The 21,436-nt window shown below is 37.1% G+C and overlaps 1 protein-coding gene across 7 annotated transcripts in view; it reads left to right on the forward strand.

Annotated features, from left to right (window-relative positions):
• Positions 1 to 21,436, forward strand: part of LOC127850332 (mutS protein homolog 5-like) — a 75,116-nt gene that overhangs the window by 30,526 nt on the left and 23,154 nt on the right. For 6 of the 7 annotated variants that reach the window (XR_008035212.1, XR_008035211.1, XM_052383298.1 and 3 more), the window contains exons 6-19: positions 313 to 434; positions 1,499 to 1,608; positions 3,331 to 3,366; positions 3,937 to 4,025; positions 4,548 to 4,593; positions 10,836 to 10,974; positions 11,346 to 11,408; positions 12,706 to 12,777; positions 13,968 to 14,024; positions 16,010 to 16,082; positions 16,685 to 16,794; positions 18,555 to 18,644; positions 19,098 to 19,143; positions 20,290 to 20,331. Coding sequence is in view for 5 of the 7 variants with exons in the window: in XM_052383298.1 (XP_052239258.1) it covers positions 313 to 434; positions 1,499 to 1,608; positions 3,331 to 3,366; positions 3,937 to 4,025; positions 4,548 to 4,593; positions 10,836 to 10,974; positions 11,346 to 11,408; positions 12,706 to 12,777; positions 13,968 to 14,024; positions 16,010 to 16,082; positions 16,685 to 16,794; positions 18,555 to 18,644; positions 19,098 to 19,143; positions 20,290 to 20,331 (1,095 nt within the window). In the remaining 2 variants the exon portion in view is untranslated. The remainder of the gene's footprint in view (positions 1 to 312; positions 435 to 1,498; positions 1,609 to 3,330; positions 3,367 to 3,936; positions 4,026 to 4,547; positions 4,594 to 10,835; positions 10,975 to 11,345; positions 11,409 to 12,705; positions 12,778 to 13,967; positions 14,025 to 16,009; positions 16,083 to 16,684; positions 16,795 to 18,554; positions 18,645 to 19,097; positions 19,144 to 20,289; positions 20,332 to 21,436) is intronic. The other variant, XM_052383300.1, reaches the window with a different exon arrangement.

Here is a 21,436-nt window from a genome sequence, read left to right on the forward strand (position 1 = left end):
ACAGTGAAATTATCAGTTTTGATCAACTAATATAGCCCTATAAACCACCGGAAAGCATAAAATAAAATAATTTATTGTTTCCTCCATTGAAAAAAACATGCTATATTTATTAAATAAACATGGATATTTTACAAATATAAGCAAATTTTTATTGTTTCTTTTCTCGTAGTAGCAACATTTTGCAAGCATGGAACAATAACATGTTCTGATTTTAATTTTCAAAAATATTGGCTTAAAATAAATGCAAACAAATTTGTTCAAATAATGAGTTGATCTCTGGCATATGATCACATCTGTACGCCTGTTTGACAGCAGGTGAGCTGTGTAAGAATCGGTTGTTGGCGCTCGACTTGCCGTATATACCCGAGCACTACACGTATGATGAGAGACTGCTGTACATCACTTCTCTGATTCCCCTTGACAATGGCTGCATGGTCAGTAAATACGTGACAAAGATTGAAGCCTCACTCTGGTAAAATGGGGTAAAATGGGGCCAAATGCATGTGTGAAAAGTGTCGTCCTAGATTAGCCAAATTAGCTAATCAGGGAAGACACTTTTCTGCTTAAATGTAGAACGTGTCATCTCTGATTAGCCTGTGTTAACTGCACAAGCTAAAACGGGACAACACATATATTAAGCCCTGTTAAACCAGATTGAGACTTGTTTTATTTTGCTTTAAGCATGCCAAGTTGTTACCCAGCTTTAATCATTTCAATAGTGTTTTGCTTGATATATTTCCTGTATAGCTATCATACTACCTGACATTAACACCAATATCCCTCCTGATATTGTTCCTGGAGTTTAATTATGACTACTTTTAAATAAATTAATTAGACTTAATACTTAACCCAGGCCATGTTTGAAGTTACCCTTATGTAAGATGAGAAATATGATAACAGTGGTAAGTAATATTTAGTGCTAAGTTGACTGAGTGTGTTTGAATTCTGAACTACTGGGAGTTATTATATAACATGTTAGCCGTGCTCTGTGAAAAGGAGGTTAAATGCATGTGCTTTTAAGTGTAGTCCCAACTCTTCCTAAACTGGATTTTTGCTAAGAAGAGACTTTCTTGAAACGAATAGTATCATAAAAGCTGAAAGTGTTGTCCCTGATTAGCCTGTGCGAACTGCACAGGCTAATCTGGGACGACACGTTAAGCACATGCACTTTACGCACAACTCTTTATGCACATGCATTAAACCCCATTTTCATGAGCATAGCTCATACATATTGCAATTGAGATTGCTACAACATGTTGTCAGCATCAAAGGAGGCAAAAGTCAAGGTTGAAAATTATCATTTTGAGGCTAAATGAAAGCACATACTGGCTTATCTAGGACCCCACTTTACACTCATGAATTAAGCCAAGTTTTTCCAAAACGAAACACATGTTATAGGGGTACATTCGTCACTCTGATGTCAATGCTTATTGTTTAAGATTCAATTACAGAGTGCTGTGGTATGTTTGCACATGTTGTTACCATGTTATGTTCCCAGGTGCGGGCTACAGGTGGACTGATACGGTACCTGGAGAAGAAATGGGTGGGCATAGAGCTAGAGGAGGCAGGGACCAAACTGCCAGTCCTGGACGTTAAGATATTCTCACTGTATGTACATATCACTAAACTGCCAGTCCTGGATGTCAAGATATTCTCACTGTATGTACATATGTGTCTTGTTCTGAGAAAACTGGACAAAATGCATGTGCGTTAAGTGTCATCCCAGATTAGCCTGTGCAGTCCACACAGGCTAATCAGGGAGGACACTTTCCACCTAAATTGGTTTTTTGCTAAGAAGAGACTTCATTTAAACGAAAAATGTCATAAAAGCGTAAATTGTCGTCCCTGATTAGCCTGTGCGGACTGCACAGGCTAATCTGGGATGACAATTTACGCACAAGCATTATGCCCAGCTGTTTTTCTCAGAACACGACTCTTAACGATTGCTGATACCTGTACACATATTGATATCTTGGCCTCTTAACGATTGCTGATACCTGTACACATATTGATATCTTGGCCTCTTAACGATTGCTGATACCTGTACACATATTGATATCTTGGCCTCTTAACGATTGCTGATACCTGTACACATATTGATATCTTGGCCTCTTAACGATTGCTGATACCTGTACACATATTGATATCTTGGCCTCTTAACGATTGCTGATACCTGTACACATATTGATATCTTGGCCTCTTAACGATTGCTGATACCTGTACACATATTGATATCTTGGCCTCTTAACGATTGCTGATACCTGTACACATATTGATATCTTGGCCTCTTAACGATTGCTGATACCTGTACACATATTGATATCTTGGCCTCTTAACGATTGCTGATACCTGTACACATATTGATATCTTGGCCTCTTAACGATTGCTGATACCTGTACACATATTGATATCTTGGCCTCTTAACGATTGCTGATACCTGTACACATATTGATATCTTGGCCTCTTAACGATTGCTGATACCTGTACACATATTGATATCTTGGCCTCTTAACGATTGCTGATACCTGTACACATATTGATATCTTGGCCTCTTAACGATTGCTGATACCTGTACACATATTGATATCTTGGCCTCTTAACGATTGCTGATACCTGTACACATATTGATATCTTGGCTGCAAGTTGGAGGCATGCATGTTTTGCAAACATCTCATATTATTTCACCTGTGGTCATTGATTATATATTCTTAGACCCTATGCGTGTTCCCTGTGGGTTGTGCAATATTGAGCCTTGTTCTGGGAAAATGGGGCTTAAATCATTTCACAGGTTAATCAGAGATGACTCTCCGTATTTATGGCTTTTTTCGTTTAGTTTAAACCTATTTATTTTAGCTCGATTGCATCGAAAGCCTAAGGCTTATATAAACGCTCTCGAGTCCGTTTCCTGGGCCTAGAACCAGTACTTGGTGTCTTTGGGGAAAATCTAAAGAACGCTCCCACGGTGGGGATCGAACCCGTGACCTCCCGGTCGCTAGGCGGACACCATATCCATTACACCACAGCGACCTGTCAAACTTTTTTCGTTTCAAGGAAGTCTCTGCTTGAAGAAAATTCAGTCAAGTCAGAAAGTGTTGTTTCTGCTCTGATTAGCCTGCGCACACTACACAGGCTAATCTGGGATAACACTTAACATACATGCATGAAGTTTTGTTTCTCAGAACATAGCTCAAATAATAAGATTTTTATTATCTTGGTGCCATTGTTTGGGGTTTTGACTGTGCATGTGCATGATTGAGTGTTCATCAGCTATATCTGTTAATAAGTAATATTTGTAAATGAGATGTTGTACATTCTTGCGTTCACTTTCAGTGATTCACAGATGATCCTTGATGAGACAGCTTACAGGTGAGCTATGCACAAGATTTGTCTGTTTGGGCAGTGTTGATTAGGTGACAGGTTTCATGCCACCCACATCTAAAGATGCTCATTAAAGTTGGTAAGAATATTTGTGCCTATCATACTGGGTATCATGGCTGAATTTGAAACAGGTGATGTTGGGTAAACAATAAGGGTCAACTATAAGAAAAGACTTATTAACACTCTATTGCTCACAAAGTATATGACACAATTTTCCAATATATAAGACACATGCAGATAACATAAATAGCCCTATGCTATTGAGGCAAAATTTGAAACTTGGTCATTGTGGTAGAAAACTTTGTCATTAAAAGTGTACTTCCACTTCCTACCATATTATTTGCACTTAATTCCAAATTTATCTTGGCTCACATTTCATAGAAAACTTCATAAATTCCAGCTGTGGTTAATTATCATTATATACTTAAAATTACAATTGATTGCAGTCAATGGAAAAATGTGTTAGTAGTTCAATATCATACTTAACACAATTAAATGGAGAAAAACTCTTAAAAAGTGCCTGATATTAGTGTTAAGTAACCTCCATGCTGGTTCCAGCGCTCTACAGATATTCCAGAGAGAGTCTCATCCCTCTGTGTACAAGCTGGGCACCAGTAATGCTGGTAAAGAGGGCCTCAGTCTCTTTGGTAAGTCACGCGGTGATATTTACAAACCATCTTAAGATACATTTTATTCCTTTTCTTGAAATTAATAAATTGAATTCACTTTGCATTAAAACTAACAGATGGAAATCGCCATAAAAATTGACATTTGTTGTAACGGTTACAAATGCCTGAATTTGGTTAACACACGCAATATATATAAAGTTTACACCTACAAATTATGCAAATGGTAAAGAAATACTAAGTGGATACAGGGGCCACCAAGAGATCCGGAGGTCCTTTGTTTAATCCCCACACTAGGAGCTTATTCTTGAGATCTACACATACACTAAGGTATGGTTCTACAGTGGAAACATTCTCAATGTTGTTTCAATTAGTATACAGCTTTTAAAGCAATCATTTAAAAATAAAAAGGTTAACACTAACTAAGACTGTTAACCACACACAATCTGTGCAACAATTGTATAAGGTAATGCATTACTTGATTCAAAACAAAAAGCTTTTTTTCTTTTTCTGTGACTTTATTAGAGTTATTGCCCTTTACAGGAATCATGAACAGAACCAAGTCACAGCTAGGCAGCAGGATGCTGAGGCAAGGGACGGTTCTCTTGTTCTATTTTTGTTTATCGTTATAATTGTTCTGTTCTGTTACCAGGTCTCTGTTAATCATTCTTTCATTGGTTATGTTGTTGTTTTTTCTACACATTTGTTTGCAAGTTGTGTTATTTTGTTGGTTTTATTATTGGAATTATTTTCTTTAAAGCATATTTAATGCTTTCAGATCTTAGGTGTACTTAAATATGAAAAAACAGCATCATATTAGTATATGTAGGGTTGATTATGAGTTAAAGAGAATACATCCAGATTTATTATACCCCCACAAACGAAGTTTAGGGGGGTATATAGGAGTGAACTTGTCTGTTGGTCGGTCTGTCGGTCTGTCTGTCGGTCCGTATTAAGTGTCCGCTCTCTAATTCAAGTAGTTTTCATCCGATCTTCACCAAACTTGGTCAGAAGTTGTATCTACATGATGTCTAGGCCAAGTTCGAACATGGGCCTTGCCAGGTCAAAAACTAGGTCACGGGGTCACTTAGTGCGTTTTAAACATTCAGCATGTTGTCCGCTCTCTAATTCAAGTAGTTTTCATCCGATCTTCACCAAACTTGGTCAGAAGTTGTATCTAGATGATGTCTAGGCCAAGTTCGAACATGGGCCTTGCCGGGTCAAAAACTAGGTCACTGGGTCACTTAGTGCGTTTTAAACATTCAGCATGTAATCCGCTCTCTAATTCAAGTAGTTTTCATCCGATCTTCACTAAACTTGGTCAGAAGTTGTATCTACATGATGTCTAGGCCAAGTTCGAACATGGGCCTTGTTGGGTGAAAAACAAGGTCACAGGGTCACTAAGTGCGTTTTAAACATCACAATGTTGTCCGCTCTCTAATTCAAGTAGTTTTCATCCAATCTTCACCAAACTTGGTCAGAAGTTGTATCTAGATGATGTCTAGGTCAAGTTTGAATATGGGTCATGCCGGGTGAAAAACTAGGTCACGGGGTCACTTAGTGCGTTTTTTAACATTCAGCATTGTGTCTGCTCTCTAATTCAAGTAGTTTACATCCGATCTTCACCAAACTTGGTCAGAAGTTTTATGGAGATGATCTTAAGGCCATGTTAGAACATGGGCCTTTCTGGGTCAAAAACTAGGTAAAGGGGTCACTAAGTGCGTTATAAAAATTGAGCATGGTGTCTGCTGTTATTTGTGAAGACAACATGCAAAATATTATGTGTCAATGCTGCATGTGGGGGTATTCGTCACGTCTGTGACTAAGCTCTAGTTTTTAATTGTTAAAAATTTTAGTCTCAACTTATGATTAGATTACAATTATACATGCCTCAATTCTTAAAGTCACAATAGGGACATTTAATTACAATTGCAAAAAAGACATTTCACCTTATGGCATTATGACCTGAAAAGGATAAAAAAAATTATACCTAATGATAAAATATGACATTTCTGCAGTGAAATAACAGCAGTGGAAATAAACAAATTGTTATTTTAACCGGTGAAAATAGCAAATTTTTGGAACTTCTTTTTCTAACTTTAGATTATCGTATCAAGATTTACTTCAAGATTTATAATTATTTTTTATGATCACGACTGAATTAAAAAAGGTATTCCATCTAATCCAACAAATATTCTTTTTTATTTTACGTTTTTTTTACCGTTTGTTTACATTGTAAAAAGAGTCATTTTGTGTATTGAAATGTATTGAGGCACGCCACGGGATAAAGGGTAACTTTTCAGCGAAAGGGAAACAGCTGTTTCACATAATGCCATAATTATTGCCCTTAGATTGTTCAAATTTTCATTATATTATACAAAATCCTTGTAAGCAAAGTTTGATGTTTGGTAAGGGGGTCAACTCAAAATATAGGTCACCATTTCAAATCTTACAAAAACAAAAACACTCCCTACGCCAGAGTTTTGGTTAAAAAATGATGAAACTTGACCAGGATGTTTGACATTAGGTAAAGATTGAATGAACCGACTCCTCTCAGGTGAGCGAACTAGGGCCATCTTGTTATAAATTTCATTAGACAAACCAGACAGTACACCATTTTCTGGAATAAACACATACCATTAGCACGACGTCATAAAGTGAATTGTGGGATACTCCTCTATTTGATGTCCAATGGAGACAGGAATGTTCCTAAATTGTTTAACACATATGTACTATTTTTATTTGATTACAAGACCAATTTTCGAGTAAATTTAAAATAAGATTTATGCAACATGTACAAACTGTTTTATGAAAATCAGGCAAAAGTGGAAGTAAATTTTTGTGAAAAATCAACTTTATCAAGACGCAAGAGAGACAGTCCATTTTAAAACTTGTTAGTGTTACTTGGCTTTGCCTGTGAAGCCGAAAGAAAACACACAATTGACATTATGAACATGTTAAAATGAGTCATGTTCTGAGAAAACTGGGCATAGTGCATGTGCTTAAAGTGTTGTCCCAGATAAGCCAGTGCAGTCCGCACAGGCTAATCAATGACAAAACTTTCCACCTAAATTGGATTTTTGCTAAGAAGAGACTTCATTGAAACGAAAAATGTCATAAAAGCGGAAAGTGTTTTCTCTGATTAGCCTGTGCGGACTGAACAGGCTAATCTAGGACGACACTTTACACACATGCATTAAGCCCAGTTTTCTCAGAACGCCGCACAATTTGTTAAAGTGACATGTCAGAAAGCTAGAATCAGTTCCAGTGTACATTTAGTATAGCTTGTCATGATTCATGTGACAGTTACCTTTATATATGGGCCGTGCTCTGTGAAAAAGGGGTTTAATGAAGTCCACACAGGCTAATCAGGGACGACACTGTCCGCCTGAACTGGATTTTTGTAAAAGAAAAATACCATAAACGCGGAAAGTGTTGTCCCTGGTTAGCCTGTGGAGACTGCATGGGTTAATCTGAGACGACACTTAATGCACATGCATTAAATCCCCTTTTCACAGAGCAATATATAAATATATATATCCAAAAACGAATGGGTATCAAGTTAATGTTGGCGAGGTATAGTTGTTATGTACCGATTTCTTCACTTTATAAAGGTCAATTTTGTGTTTGTGTCCATGCCTTGGCATAGCAAATGTGTGGGTCCTTTTTAAGTAGGTCAATGTATCTGAACAATTGCCAGTGCCTGAGCCGTTAATCAGGACTTTCACAATCTGTCGTGATGCAAGTATCCAGCGAATGGCCCCATGCTTGCCCAGCACGTATATATTACTATTTTTATCACAGACAACTCCTTTTGGCTCCTCCATATTATGGTTAAAAGTTAGCTCCCCTGTTTCCAAATTCAAACACTTGATCCTGTGTTCTTCTGCTTCTGAAACCACTAGTTCCTTCATGTCAGGAGTGAGGCATATGTATCTAGCATCGTAGAACAGGGGCATGCCTTCAGCACTGTGGGAAATTCTTCGTTTTACAACACCATCCGTGGACACTATGTGGATTTGCCAGGTATGCTCTATTACCTCTGTGCGTGTGTGTGTGCGATATTTTACACTGATGATCAGATCCTTGTGATACTCAGTTATTGCCCGGCATTCTGCTTCGGTTGAAAAGTCTGAGCTCTTTTTTAGTTGTCGCTTGATGCACAAGAATGGTAGCGTCACTTTAAGTTTCTGCACCCGTTTTTTTCTTGGACAAGTCACATAAAGGCTGTTTCCTTGAGTGCAGATATTGTATGGCCTGTATTCTAGAGTAATATAAGAGCAGCACTTTAGGTATGTGTCATACAGTTTTATCTTGCGATTATTTGCTTCGACAATCGCGAGGTAGCCATTTTTCATGTACGTGCAGCCAGTGACCTTACATGCTTTCTCGGCCATGATTTGTTGAGATGGACAGCAGCAGAATACCCGACAGCTGACTGACTGGTCACCACAGCAACAAGATGGACAACTCCCCATGACCAGAGGTCACCTTGTGGAGGTCACGTTCTATCATGAGGTCATCTTGTGGAGGTCACATTCTATCACTAGGTCATCTTGTTGAGGTCACGTTCGATCACAACAAGGTTATCTTGTAGAGGTCACGTTCTATTAATTAGGATAACCCTTAATTAAAACAAACTGCTTTGTTTTGTAAGATTAATATGTCTTAAAATGAGTATGTCAATTTGTGTTGCAACCTTATTTTTACAGTCTTTCCTCAAATAAAAGCTTCCTTTTGTATGTTTTAATTTCTTATGATTTGTATTTCATTTTCATGTAGAGAGCACTTCTTTCTATAACCAATGTCTCTTGAAACAGAAATTATTGCTTCTTGTTTAATGTCCAAATTGTACATTATTTATCTCATTGCGAGTTGGTTACATTATCTTCTTAAAAGTAATACAACCCTGACAGTTCGCTGCAATCAGTATAAATATTCATATCCATGTTCATATGTTTTTCATTAATATCATTTACAGGTAAATTGCAAGCTTTCCAATAATTGTTTCATGAAATTAAAATAATTAGCACATTAAATTTTAATTCAATGCCAAATTATTATTTCAGTGTAGCACTTAATACCAGCAAGGTATTTCAAGACTGACATATCTTTCACTAAATCCACTGACTGATAACACCCTTTTGTATTGAAATTTACAGTGACCACTAGAGCACGTAAATAGTTTTGGTATGCTTCTGCAATTGTCTCAGATGTAATTTAAGATGAGTTTTAATTGAATGAAGGACTTAATTGATAGATATTATCCATTGTATTGCCAATAGCCAATCATATTGATTGAGATGGATATTTTATTGATCATGCCGTATTTGTTCAACCAAAGTCAAACCTCTATGCATTAAGGATTCCTATGTTTGATGCTTGGACATTTGTTTGTTGTTTAATTGGGCTGTGCTCTGTGAAAAATGGTTTAATTCATGTGCGTAGTGTTTTCCCAAATTAGCCTGTAGCCTGTGCAGTCTTCACAGGCTAATCAGGGGCAATACTTTCCGCTCTTATGGTATTTTCATTTACAGAAAGTCTCTGCTTAGCAAAAATCCAGTTAAGGCAGAAAGTGTTGTCCCTGATTAGCCTGTGCAGACAGCACATACTTAACTGGGACGACACTTTACACACATGCATTAAACCCTGTTTTCACAGAGCACGGCTCAATTGTATTCCCAAACTGTAATTATTTGCTTTTATAGGTGTCAGTGTTATTAGTACTGACCTGTTGTAAACCGTACCATACAATTAATGGTATGGTTAGCTTCTCTATTAACATGTCATATAAAGGACTTTTCTCCACTTTAAATTGATTGATATTTTATTGATTTTCTGTCTTTGATGGCTTTTTTTACACAAACTTTATAAAACCCTTCAGTCTAATGTTGGGCGTGTTTTTTCTACCTAGAGTTTCTTCGTTTATTTAATTTTTAAAAAAAGGCTCTGGTGGTGTTTTCAATTATGGGACTACTTATAAGTTTTATTTAAGTGCTTTTTTATTAGGTGTTGTTGAAAACTTAATTGACCTGTGAGAGGCCCATGTAGATAAATATACTCCATGTAAAGAGGTCTAATTTATTGTCCGAAACAGTATCAAAACATACCAAATTACATATTAGAACATTAGTTATCATAATTGTAAGTAAGTTTAGTATTCTTTTTATTTTAACAAATGTTAAACTAAACTACACCTTACAATTAACCAAATTTACTGGAAACCATCTGCCAGGCAGCAAACATTTATTGAAAAATATCAGATGCATTTAACAATTTATGTAAGCACATTGTGCTGTACAAACATTGAGCAATGAACAAAAAGTATAAGAGAGGACATTCAATTTTGTTACTCAAAAGACACTTGGTGCTGTTTCTACCCTAAAAGTATACATTTTGTGGTTGTGTTTTTCAGGAGGTAATTCTGTTTCTCAAGACATTGTTCTATTTCTCAAGACTAGATTTCAATTTCTCAGGAGTATGGTTCTATTTCTCAGGACATGGTTCTATTTTGAAAGACATTGTTATATTTCTCCCGACATGGTTCTATATCTCAGACATGGTTCTGTTTCTCAGGACATGGTTCTATTTCTCAGGACATGGTTCTATAGACATGGTTCTATTTCTCATGACTATATGGTTCTATTTCTCAGGACATGGTTCTATATCTCAGACATGATTCTGTTTTTCAGGACATGGTTCTGTTGCTTATGACAATGGTTCTGTTTCTCAGGACATGGTCATATTTTTCAGGACATGGTTCAATTTAGAAAGAAATAGGTTCTTTTCAAGACATGGTTCTATTTAGAAAGACATGGGTCTGTTTTTCAGGACATGGTTCCAGAGACCATTGAAGGATGCAAGGGAAATCCAGTCGCGCCATTCCACCATTGCATACCTCATCAACCCTCGCAATGTGGAGAATGTGACGGCACTAGAAGAGGCTGTCAAGCACATGAAAAACATCACCGTAAGCTGTCTCTCTCTGTACTAGTTATGTTTTATTTTAACATTTATTTGTCAGTGTTTTTTGTCTGAAACAGTATATTTATGTTGCAAAAGTAACTGCAGGATGTTGAAGGTCTTTTAAAATAGGAAGATTATTAACTTGAACAAGTTACTTCAACTGCTTCTGATATTGTTACTGCGACTGTTTCTATAATGGTTATGATAATAATTCTGATGCACTGCTGCTTCTGATGATGATGATTGTACTGCTTCTGATGATGAATATGCTAAAGATAAATTCAACACAGTTGCTGCTACTGCTGCTACTGCTGCTACTGCTGCTGCTGCTGCTGCTGATGATGATGATGAGTACCATTCCTGTTGTATTTGCAGAAGATCCTGACTCGTATGAGGACGTCCCAGGCCTCTGTGGGTGACTGGCAGGCTCTCTACAAGGTAGTCAACACCACAGACATAGCATGATGGACAAGATTCAAATAAAATCATACTGATAAATAATGTTTGCAATCTGATGAAAATTAAATTGATACAAAGTATTTGCAAACTGATTATCATAAAAATTAAAAAATGTATTTGTAAAGTTCTATAAAAAGCAAGTAGTGGTCAATAAGAGATTTCCCTAGATCAGTCAGCTCAAACGTGTATGCCAGTTTTACAACATTAATGTTATATCAAGTAAAGGTAAGAGTGAATTATTGATTATGCCCCCTTTCAAAGAAGAGGTGGTTTATTGTTTTGCTGGATGTCGGTCAGCCTGTAGGTCTGTCTGTCTGTCGGTAGAACAGTTTGTTTCTGATCAATAACTTGTAAACGAATTGACTGATTGACTTGATACTTCCCATGTGCATTGGCCTTGGACAGTAGATGACCCATATTGAAATTGAGGTCACTAGTTCTAAGGTCAAGGTCACTGTGACATTAAGTGTTAAATTAGATTCCATTCTATGTGTCATCAAAGGATTGAGTGAAAGGTGTCAAGGCCCAATATGGGGCATCTGTCTCCGACTGCGGAGGTCTTGTATTACATTATTATACTTTTATGCACCCTTCAAAGAAGGCGGCATTTAGCAGTTGCACTGTGGGTCTGTGCAAAAATTCCTGTCACATTCATAACTTTTCTGTATATTTATTGATTTTGAAATAACAAATGTCAACCATTATTATATGACAGTGTGCATGTATCAATAGTCTCCCTTCTACAAAATCAAGGTTACACTTAGAGGTCAAAGGTTACATTTTATCATAAAATGACATGTTTTTGTACTTCAGTTGACTTTTGAGACAAGAGTTGAATGTGGGGCAACAGTCCCTATGGTTACAAGTCTTGTTAATGTCTTTTAATTAGGTTGACAGCTTACAATTTTTATTTAATTAAACACTTCTATGATAATGGTCCTTTTGTTCTAGCCAGCAACATGGGCAATATTACCTGGTAGTTCTGTTTCAGACAGTTTACAATGCAACCAGTCAACATGGGCAATATTACCTGGTAGTTGTGTTTCAGACAGTTTACAATGCAACCAGTCAACATGGGCAATATTACCTGGTAGTTCTGTTTCAGACAGTTTACAATGCAACCAGTCAACATGGGCAATATTACCTGGTAGTTCTGTTTCAGACAGTTTACAATGCAACCAGTCAACATGGGCAATATTACCTGGTAGTTCTGTTTCAGACAGTTTACAATGCAACCAGTCAACATGGGCAATATTACCTGGTAGTTCTGTTTCAGACAGTTTACAATGCAACCAGTCTCAAAGAAGTGTGCAGAGTGCTATCACAGTCTGTTCACATATTTAGAAAGGTAAGCTTTCATGTTGAACAATGTTTTGTAATCTTGTATATATAATGTGTTTTATGCAGATGCATAATTTATAGATGGTTACAAACGCATAACTGTTTAAATTATTACACTACTGGCCATGATAATCTCAGAAGTGCATTTATTGTTCCACCCTGTTTGCGTGTGTGCATGTGTTTATGTGTGTGTGTTAATTTGTTTGTTAGGAACATTTTTATACCCCCACAAACGAAGTTTAGGGGGGTATATAGGAGTGAGCTTGTCAGTCGGTCGGTCAGTCGGTTGGTCTGTCTGTCGGTCTGTATTAAGTGTCCGCTCTGTAATTCAAGCTGTTTTCATCCCATCTTCACCAAACTTGGTCAGATGTTGTATCTAGATGATGTCTAGGTCAAGTTCGAATGAGGGTCATGCCGGGTCAAAAACTAGGTCACGGGGTCACTTAGTGTGTTTTATACATTCAGCATGGTGTCCGCTCTCTTATTCAAGTAGTTTTCATCCGAGCTTCAGCACACTTGGTAAGAAGTTGTATCTAGATGATGTGTAGGTAAAGTTCGAACATGGGCCATGCCGGGTCAAAAACTAGGTCACGGGGTCACTAAGTGCGTTTAAAACATTAAGAATGGTGTCCGCTGTTTGATGTGAAGACAACATGCAAAATATTCTGTGTCTATCCGGCATGTGGGGGTATTCGTCACGTCATAGCTCTAGTTTGTCCAGCTCATGACTCTATTGTACATTATGGGATTCTGATATAAACTTGCTAAAAATGATCATCATATCATGACAAAATGTGGCTAGCTTCAACATCAAGGTGACTGTGGATTTTTTTTTTCATTTTCCTTATTTGTACATGATGAAAGAATATGTTTGTGTCTAGCCCATAACTTTGTTATCCATGATGGGATTTTGAAATAAAATGCAAAAACGTTTTTCATATCAAGATGATGTGTTGCGTGCATCAACCATGGTCAAGGTCACAGTGGTCACTTATATTTTGTATGTTTCTTCTATTTATAAAGTCAAACTGCATGTCCATGTCAGTCTCATAACTTTTTCTTGATTTAAGGGACTTTGAAATAAATTGACTTACAAAGTAATCTTCCGACTTTCCAGTATAAGTCATAGTCACCCTGACTATTGACTTTTTTCCACTCTTGTTTTCAATGTATTCTCCAAGTTTTTCTGTTTTCCAGATCACCGAGACCTTCAGTGATGACCTGCATAGAATCACCAACTACATCAGCAAAATAGTACGTCATTATATTTATGGGCTGTGCTCTGTGAAAAGGGGCTTTCATGCATGTGGGTAAAGTGTCGTCCCAGAATAGCCTGTGCAGTCCGCAGTCCTCACAGGCTTATCAGGGACGACACTTTCCGCTTTTATGATATTGTTTGAATAAAGAAAATCCCGACTTAGCAAAAAATAAAGTTGAAGCGTAAAGTATTGTCCCTGATTAGCCTGTGCAGACTGCACTGGCAAACTTGGGATGACACTTTACGCACATTCTATCTGGACCACTTGTGACTTGTTTGACTATTAATTTGCAAATAAATTACAAAAGACAACACTAATGATCATCATAAATCTTGTTGTATCCAATGCTGCCAGTTTAACCCTTTCCCACTCGGAAGCAAAATGAAAATGGTTATGTGCAAACAGCATAAAACCATAACAGCCTGGGAGTATTTGGCAGTCTGTTCAGGTTTTATGCTGTTTGCTGCTAATCAGTGTTGGAAGCCTTAAAAACTTGAATCTAGTAAGAATGGTCTTCAATTAAATATAACTTTCTAAGAGACTACAAACACATCAAAATGGTCTTTTCTTTTGCAATGGTCTTTTTACGGAAATTCCCGCTCACCAAATTAAGAAGCTACAGCAAGTTCAAAATCATGCCGCAAGAGTAGTCCTGAACGCATCTTGTGAAGAACCTATCACTGATCTCCTAAAAAAGTTACACTGGCTCCCTGTAGAGGCCAGGGTGATGTTTAAAGTTTTAGTTGTAGTATTTCGAGTAATCAATGGCCCAGCTCCAGTTTACATAAGAGAATTGTTTGTACCTGCTCGAGGACAATACAAATTAAGGTCAAACAATGACACAAAATTCAACATATCTAGAAGACAAACAAAACTTGCTGACAGATCTCTTGCCGTCGTCGGTCCAAAATGGTGGAACAATCTACCTGAGTATCTTAAAGCTTGTCAATTTGAAGCCAGTTTTAGATCAAGGCTGAAAACACATCTCTTTGGACAATTTTACAAACAATGAGTGTACTTGTAGGATTAATATGAAATCTGCATTTTTACTAACCAATATAGTAATTGTTTGTTGATTGTTTTAACGTTCTCGAACATAAATGTATATCGTTAATACGTTTTGGTTTTAATGCTGAATATGTAATATTGTGAAGCGCAATAGAATATGTAAATAATTTTTGGGCTATATAAATGCTATGTATTTGTTTTTGTATAAAATATGTATCTAAGTGGGAAAGGGTTAACTCCCCTAATGAAATCAGAAGACTGTGCGAGACTCAATGGAAGACAGTTAAGCTCCTCACCAGACTGCTGGTGTGGAGCCATGCTTGCCGCATGTGGTATAATATCCATTGTCATATGACACAGCTGAAATCTTTAAGTTTGCTGTAACTGTTAACTTATGACAATATATTTTTACTTGAATTTCGATGTTTCCAACGTGAATACACTTATGTGAAATAAGACATGAATTGCTCGGAATTCAAGTCTGATGGTTGCGAAGGTGTAGAGAATATGGTGTCAACTGAGCGGTCCAGAGTTGGATCCGTATCCACCCTTAACTCACCCATAAAAAAGCATTCTCATGATCTTTCAAACACAACAAGTACAGGTTTATCCTATGAAACTGACTCAAGAGTGTTTTCTGAAAGCCTAAAGGTTTTTAATTAATCAGATGAACAATAAAAACATTTGAGCCTTACTTAGGGAAAAGAGGGTTTTATGCATATGCATAAAGTGTCGTCCTAAATTATCCTGTGCAGTCAGCACACTCAGGCAAATCAGGGGCAACATTTTCCGCCAAAACTGGATTTTCCCTAAGAAAAATACAGTAAAAACAGAAAGTGACGTCCCTGATCAGCCTGTGCAAACTGCAGACTGCACTTGATGCAAATGCATTAGGCCCTGTTTTCCGAGAGTGCTGCTCATTTAAATTGATTTCTAAACTTGGACTCCTATAGTTTCCTTCTGCATATTCAGGTGGACTTTCCAGAAAGTTCTCTCCAGAGTAGGTTTGTGGTGAAGACAGGCGTGGATGAACAGTTGGATCACAGTGAGGCCGCGTTTATTGACTTTGTACTGAAGTGTATTTGTGTTGTCTGAATAAAGAACAAATAATAAGACCCAGTTTAAATAAATCATTAATGCATCCTTAGTGGGTCTTCTACGATGGAAAGTATGTAAAGAATATATAAATATGTTGACATTTAAGAGACACCAGGAAAGTGCTTTAAATAACAATGCAGTATAGATATAGCTCTCTCAGACAGGCACTTCAACAGTTGGACCACAGTGAGGATTTGCGTATTGCCTTTCATTGTCTGAACATACAACACAAATAAGACCATGTGTAAATAAATACTTAATCTGCACAAATTTTGACAAGTTGTTTTTCAGCTTTTGAGTAAAATGTATGGTGCTGTTGTTTTGTGGATCTCTATAAAAAATATGTTTGTAAAAAATGCATATTATTATGCTCACCTTTAAAAGACACCAAAAGATGATTTATTAATCTTTAGTTCTCTCTCATGCAAGAACTGGCATTTAAATGCATAGCAAATCGGTCTTAAATAGGTATACCCAGAAACTAAATTGCAATTGGTAGAATTTATAAATTGTATTTCTACATACAAAGTTTTCTGTCATTTCATGAAGAAAAGAGAATATTCAGCCAGCTTCCAGAAGTGATGTCAAAAGTAGCTCAAGAAGAACTCAACAAACTGAAGGACTTTGTCACAGAATGCTCTGTGTTATACATACCTCAAGTAAGTGTCTTTAGGACTGTCACATAATGCTCTGTTTTATACATACCTCAGTTATGAGTGTATAGGACTGTAACAGAATGCTCTGTGTTATACATACCTCGGCTAAGTGTGTATAGGACTGTCACATAATGCTCTATGTTATACATACCTCAGCTAAGTGTGTATAGGACTGTCACATAATGCTCTGTGTTATACATACCTCAGCTAAGTGTGTATAGGACTGTCACATAATGCTCTGTGTTATACATACCTCAGGTAAGTGTGTTTAGGACTGTCAAAGAATGCTCTGTGTTATACATACCTCAGGTATTTGTGTATATGACTGTCACAGAATGCTAGATGTGTTATACATACTTCAGGTATGTGTGTATAGGACTGTCACAGAATGCTCTGTGTTATACATACCTCAGCTAAGTGTGTATAGGACTGTCACATAATGCTCTGTGTTATACATACCTCAGGTAAGTGTGTTTAGGACTGTCAAAGAATGCTCTGTGTTATACATACCTCAGGCATTTGTGTATATGACTGTCACAGAATGCTAGATGTGTTATACATACTTCAGGTATGTGTGTATAGGACTGTCACAGAATGCTCTGTGTTATACATACATCAGGTAAGTGTGTATAGGACTGTCACAGAATGCTCTGTGTTATACATACCTCAGGTAAGTGTGTTTAGGACTGTCAAAGAATGCTCTGTGTTATACATACCTCAGGCATTTGTGTATATGACTGTCACAGAATGCTAGATGTGTTCTACATACATCAGGTAAGTGTGTATAGGACTGTCACAGAATGCTCTGTGTTATACATACCTCAGGTAAGTGTGTATAGGACTGTCACAGAATGCTCTGTGTTATACATACCTCAGGCATTTGTGTATATGACTGTCACAGAATGCTAGATGTGTTATACATACTTCAGGTATGTGTGTATAGGACTGTCACAGAATGCTCTGTTCTACATACATCAGGTAAGTGTGTATAGGACTGTCACAGAATGCTCTGTGTTATACATACCTCAGGTATGTGTGTTTTGGACTGTCACAGAATGCTTTGTTATACATACCTCAGGTAAATATGTATAGGACTGTCACAGAATGCTCTGTGTTTTACATACCTCAGGCATTTGTGTATAGGACTGTCACAGAATGCTAGATGTGTTATACATACTTCAGGTATGTGTGTATAGGACTGTCACAGAATGCTCTGTGTTATACATACCTCAGGCATTTGTGTATAGGACTGTCACAGAATGCTAGATGTGTTATACATACCTCAGGTATGTGTGTAACATACCTCAGGTATGTGTGTATAGGACTATAACAGAAAGCTCTGTGTTATTCATACCTCAGGTAAGTGTGTATGGGACTTTCACAGTATGCTCTGTGTTATGTATACCTCAGGTGTTTGTCTATAGGACTGGGGCTTAACTGTTTGTATTATGTTAAACATAAGCTGGTATCCATAGGACATAAACAAGATATTTGATGTGTTATTAATACCACATGTTGGGCCATAGTCTTTGCAACTGTGACTGATTGTTCTTAGTTTTACTTGCCACAGGTGGGTTCCGTTACTGAATTTTTTGTGTTATGCATACCATAGGTGGGTTTCTATAGGACTGAATGCTCTGTGTTATACGTTCCAATGTTAAATGCTCTGTGTGTATTTTTAACAACATCACACATTTTGTAAAACACATTTTTTCTCTAAAACATATAACCATTAATACCACTCCATTATGCCATGTTGTCAGATAGGCTACCTGTTGGCCATCCCTGAGTCAGGCATCACAGACCTCACCAAGCTTGGAGACAACTATGGGATAGAAGGACTTACCTTTGTGGTGAGTAGGCCTCCTATATGAGCCTCGCTCTGAGGAAAACAGGCTTCATGCATGTGCATAAAGTGTCAGCCCAGACTAGACTGTGCAGTCCACACAGGCTACATAAAGTGTCAGCCCAGACTAGACTGTGCAGTCCACACAGGCTAATTTGGGAGGACACTTCCCCCATAGACTGTGTTTTCGTTGAGGAGAGAATTCCTTTCAACAAACAATTCCGTAAGATTAGAAAGTGTCGCCTCTGATGAGCCTGTGGGGACTGCACAGGCTAATCTGTGATAACCTTTTAAGCACATGCATCATGCTTAGATAATAATTATATAAACTTGCATACTTCCATATTTTGGTTGGATCTTTTTGATTTAACAAACATAGCAAATTATATGAAATGTTTCTGTTGTGTGTATTGACTCTTGGTTCACGGTTGGACATTCATGATCTGTGCCTTTGTGTTAGTTTTCCTCCAACAATGTGTACAACTACAGAAGTCCAGCCACCAGAGGTATTTTGTTAGCCGCGTTCTACGAAAAATGGGCTTAATGCATTTGCGTAAAATGTCATCCCAGATCTGCCTTAGAAGTCTGCACAGGATTATCAGGGACAACACTTTCTGCTTAAATGGATTTTTTCGGTTAAATAAAGTCTCTTCTAACCAAATATCTAGTCTTGGCAGAAATTGGCGTTTATGATAAGCCTATGTAGACTTCCTAGGCAAATCTGGGACAACATTTTATGCACATGCATTAATTCCATTTTTCCCAGAATGAAACGGGTATTTTGTTGTAGCTTTAAAGCCCCAGTACGCAATTACTTTTTAATAGACATTTTACCAACCAAAATAAAGAACAACATTCAAATCAGTCAAACATTAACACCAGTGTAAATGATATTGTTTTTTTACACAAAATGGTGTGTAGTGCCTCTGGATTAAAATGATAAAGAACATAACACTCTTGTTAAGTATAAAATAAATTATAAACCCCAAACACAAAAATATATGAACCCCACTCTGTGAAAAGTGTCGTCCCAGATTAGCCTGTGAGTCCGCACAGGCTTATCATGGACGACACTTTCCGCTTTTATGATTGTTTTCGTTTAAAGAATGTCTCTTCTTAGGTTTAGGCAGAAAGTGTTGTCCTTTATAAGCATGTGCAGTCTGCACAGGCTAATCTGGGATGACACTTTTTGAACATGCATAAAGCCCCTTTTCACAGAGCACGGCTTATATGCATTTCTTGCCAACTAATAGGATTGAGTGAAATAAGTAACTTTTTTTCATGAAAACTTAGGCCATTTTAGGATGCATTAAATCTTTTTTAATGGTAGGACTTTAATTGTGTCTCATGTTTGATGTTTATTTCCTGTAATCTGTTGATTGTTGCAGTTTTCAATAAGTTGTTGTTAATGTTAATTTACACAAATTTCTTTGGCTCGTGTTTACAATTGCAATTTGTTCACTGTTGAAATGTCATTTTGAAATTACTAGTATAATAAAAAAGTAGCTTGTCTTTTATATTTTTGTTAATTTGTACTTACTATGACACACATTTTGCTTAAATAGTTGGTTTATTGGTAAGATTTGAATAAGAGTCCATAAGTTTATAAATGTGGATTGTGACGTTGAGATTGCATGTATGTGTACTTTCAGACTTGGATTCCATGTTGGGGGATACCAAGTGTGACATCACAGGTAGGTAACATACGAGCCTTGCTCTGTGAAAATGGGACTTAATGCATGTGGGTAAAATATTGTCCCAGATGAGATTCTGCAGTCCACACAGGCTAATCAATGACAACATTTTCCACCATAACTGGATTTTCCCAAAGAATTCGCAAAATATCAAGATCTTAAAGTATGGTCCCTGATTAGCATGCATTAAGCCCCATTTCCGCAGAGCAAGGCTGACATTCTACCACATACATAAGGCCTGTTTATCCCAGATCAAGGCTCATAGGCATTTCGGGAGAGGTACTATCATTTAATACAATATGTTAAAGTATGAGTATTCAATCTGGGTGTATAGTGATTATAACATTGTGTTCCAGTGCACTTTATCGCACAAGTTTATTGTGTGATGTTTGATTCCACAAGCCAACTAGGCCAGGTAAATGAAATATCACACAATCTACAAGTTCTATACAATTCAAGAAAATAATCATATAGTTACTGTAAAACCATTGAATTTCGTGTGGTACGAATTTTTGTGGATTTCGTTGGTCTATTGAACCAAGAATTCAAGTACCAACGATTATTTATCCATTTTTAATCCGAAATTGGTCATTTCCGAATGTCATTTCTGACAATTACTTTTTAAATCAAGCACAGTATTTAAACTGTACATCAACAATTGCTCTCTTTTACGTGAAGTCGTCAAATTAACAGTTTGCAGATTTATCACGTATGTCAATTAGTGCCAATTAAAGTTTATAGAGACATTACAGTTTTCACGCGTGTGTTTTGGGGACCTTATTACTCAATTGTTACTACTTGGGGACCAATTTCGCTGAGAATTGCAAATATTGTCAAAACAACATTGATGGCAATTAGCGAACGGGGACCCACAAGTGCGCCGCTTTATCGTTCTTATCGACAATTATCTGCAACACTTTCATGCTTCAGTGCACAAGTAACCTCAAGTCTTGTTGTCAACACAGATTAGCAGATTATGCTTCGTTATTACTCTGGTTGTTTTTATAAAAGTTTAATTATTATGAAGGTCACGTCTCTCCGAAAATTTGAAATCCACGAAATTACGTGTAACGAATTAGTAGTTTTTTATTTAACCACGCAATTT

This window comes from Dreissena polymorpha, chromosome 11 (assembly GCF_020536995.1).
Source record: "Dreissena polymorpha isolate Duluth1 chromosome 11, UMN_Dpol_1.0, whole genome shotgun sequence".
Lineage (NCBI taxonomy): Eukaryota > Metazoa > Mollusca > Bivalvia > Myida > Dreissenidae > Dreissena > Dreissena polymorpha.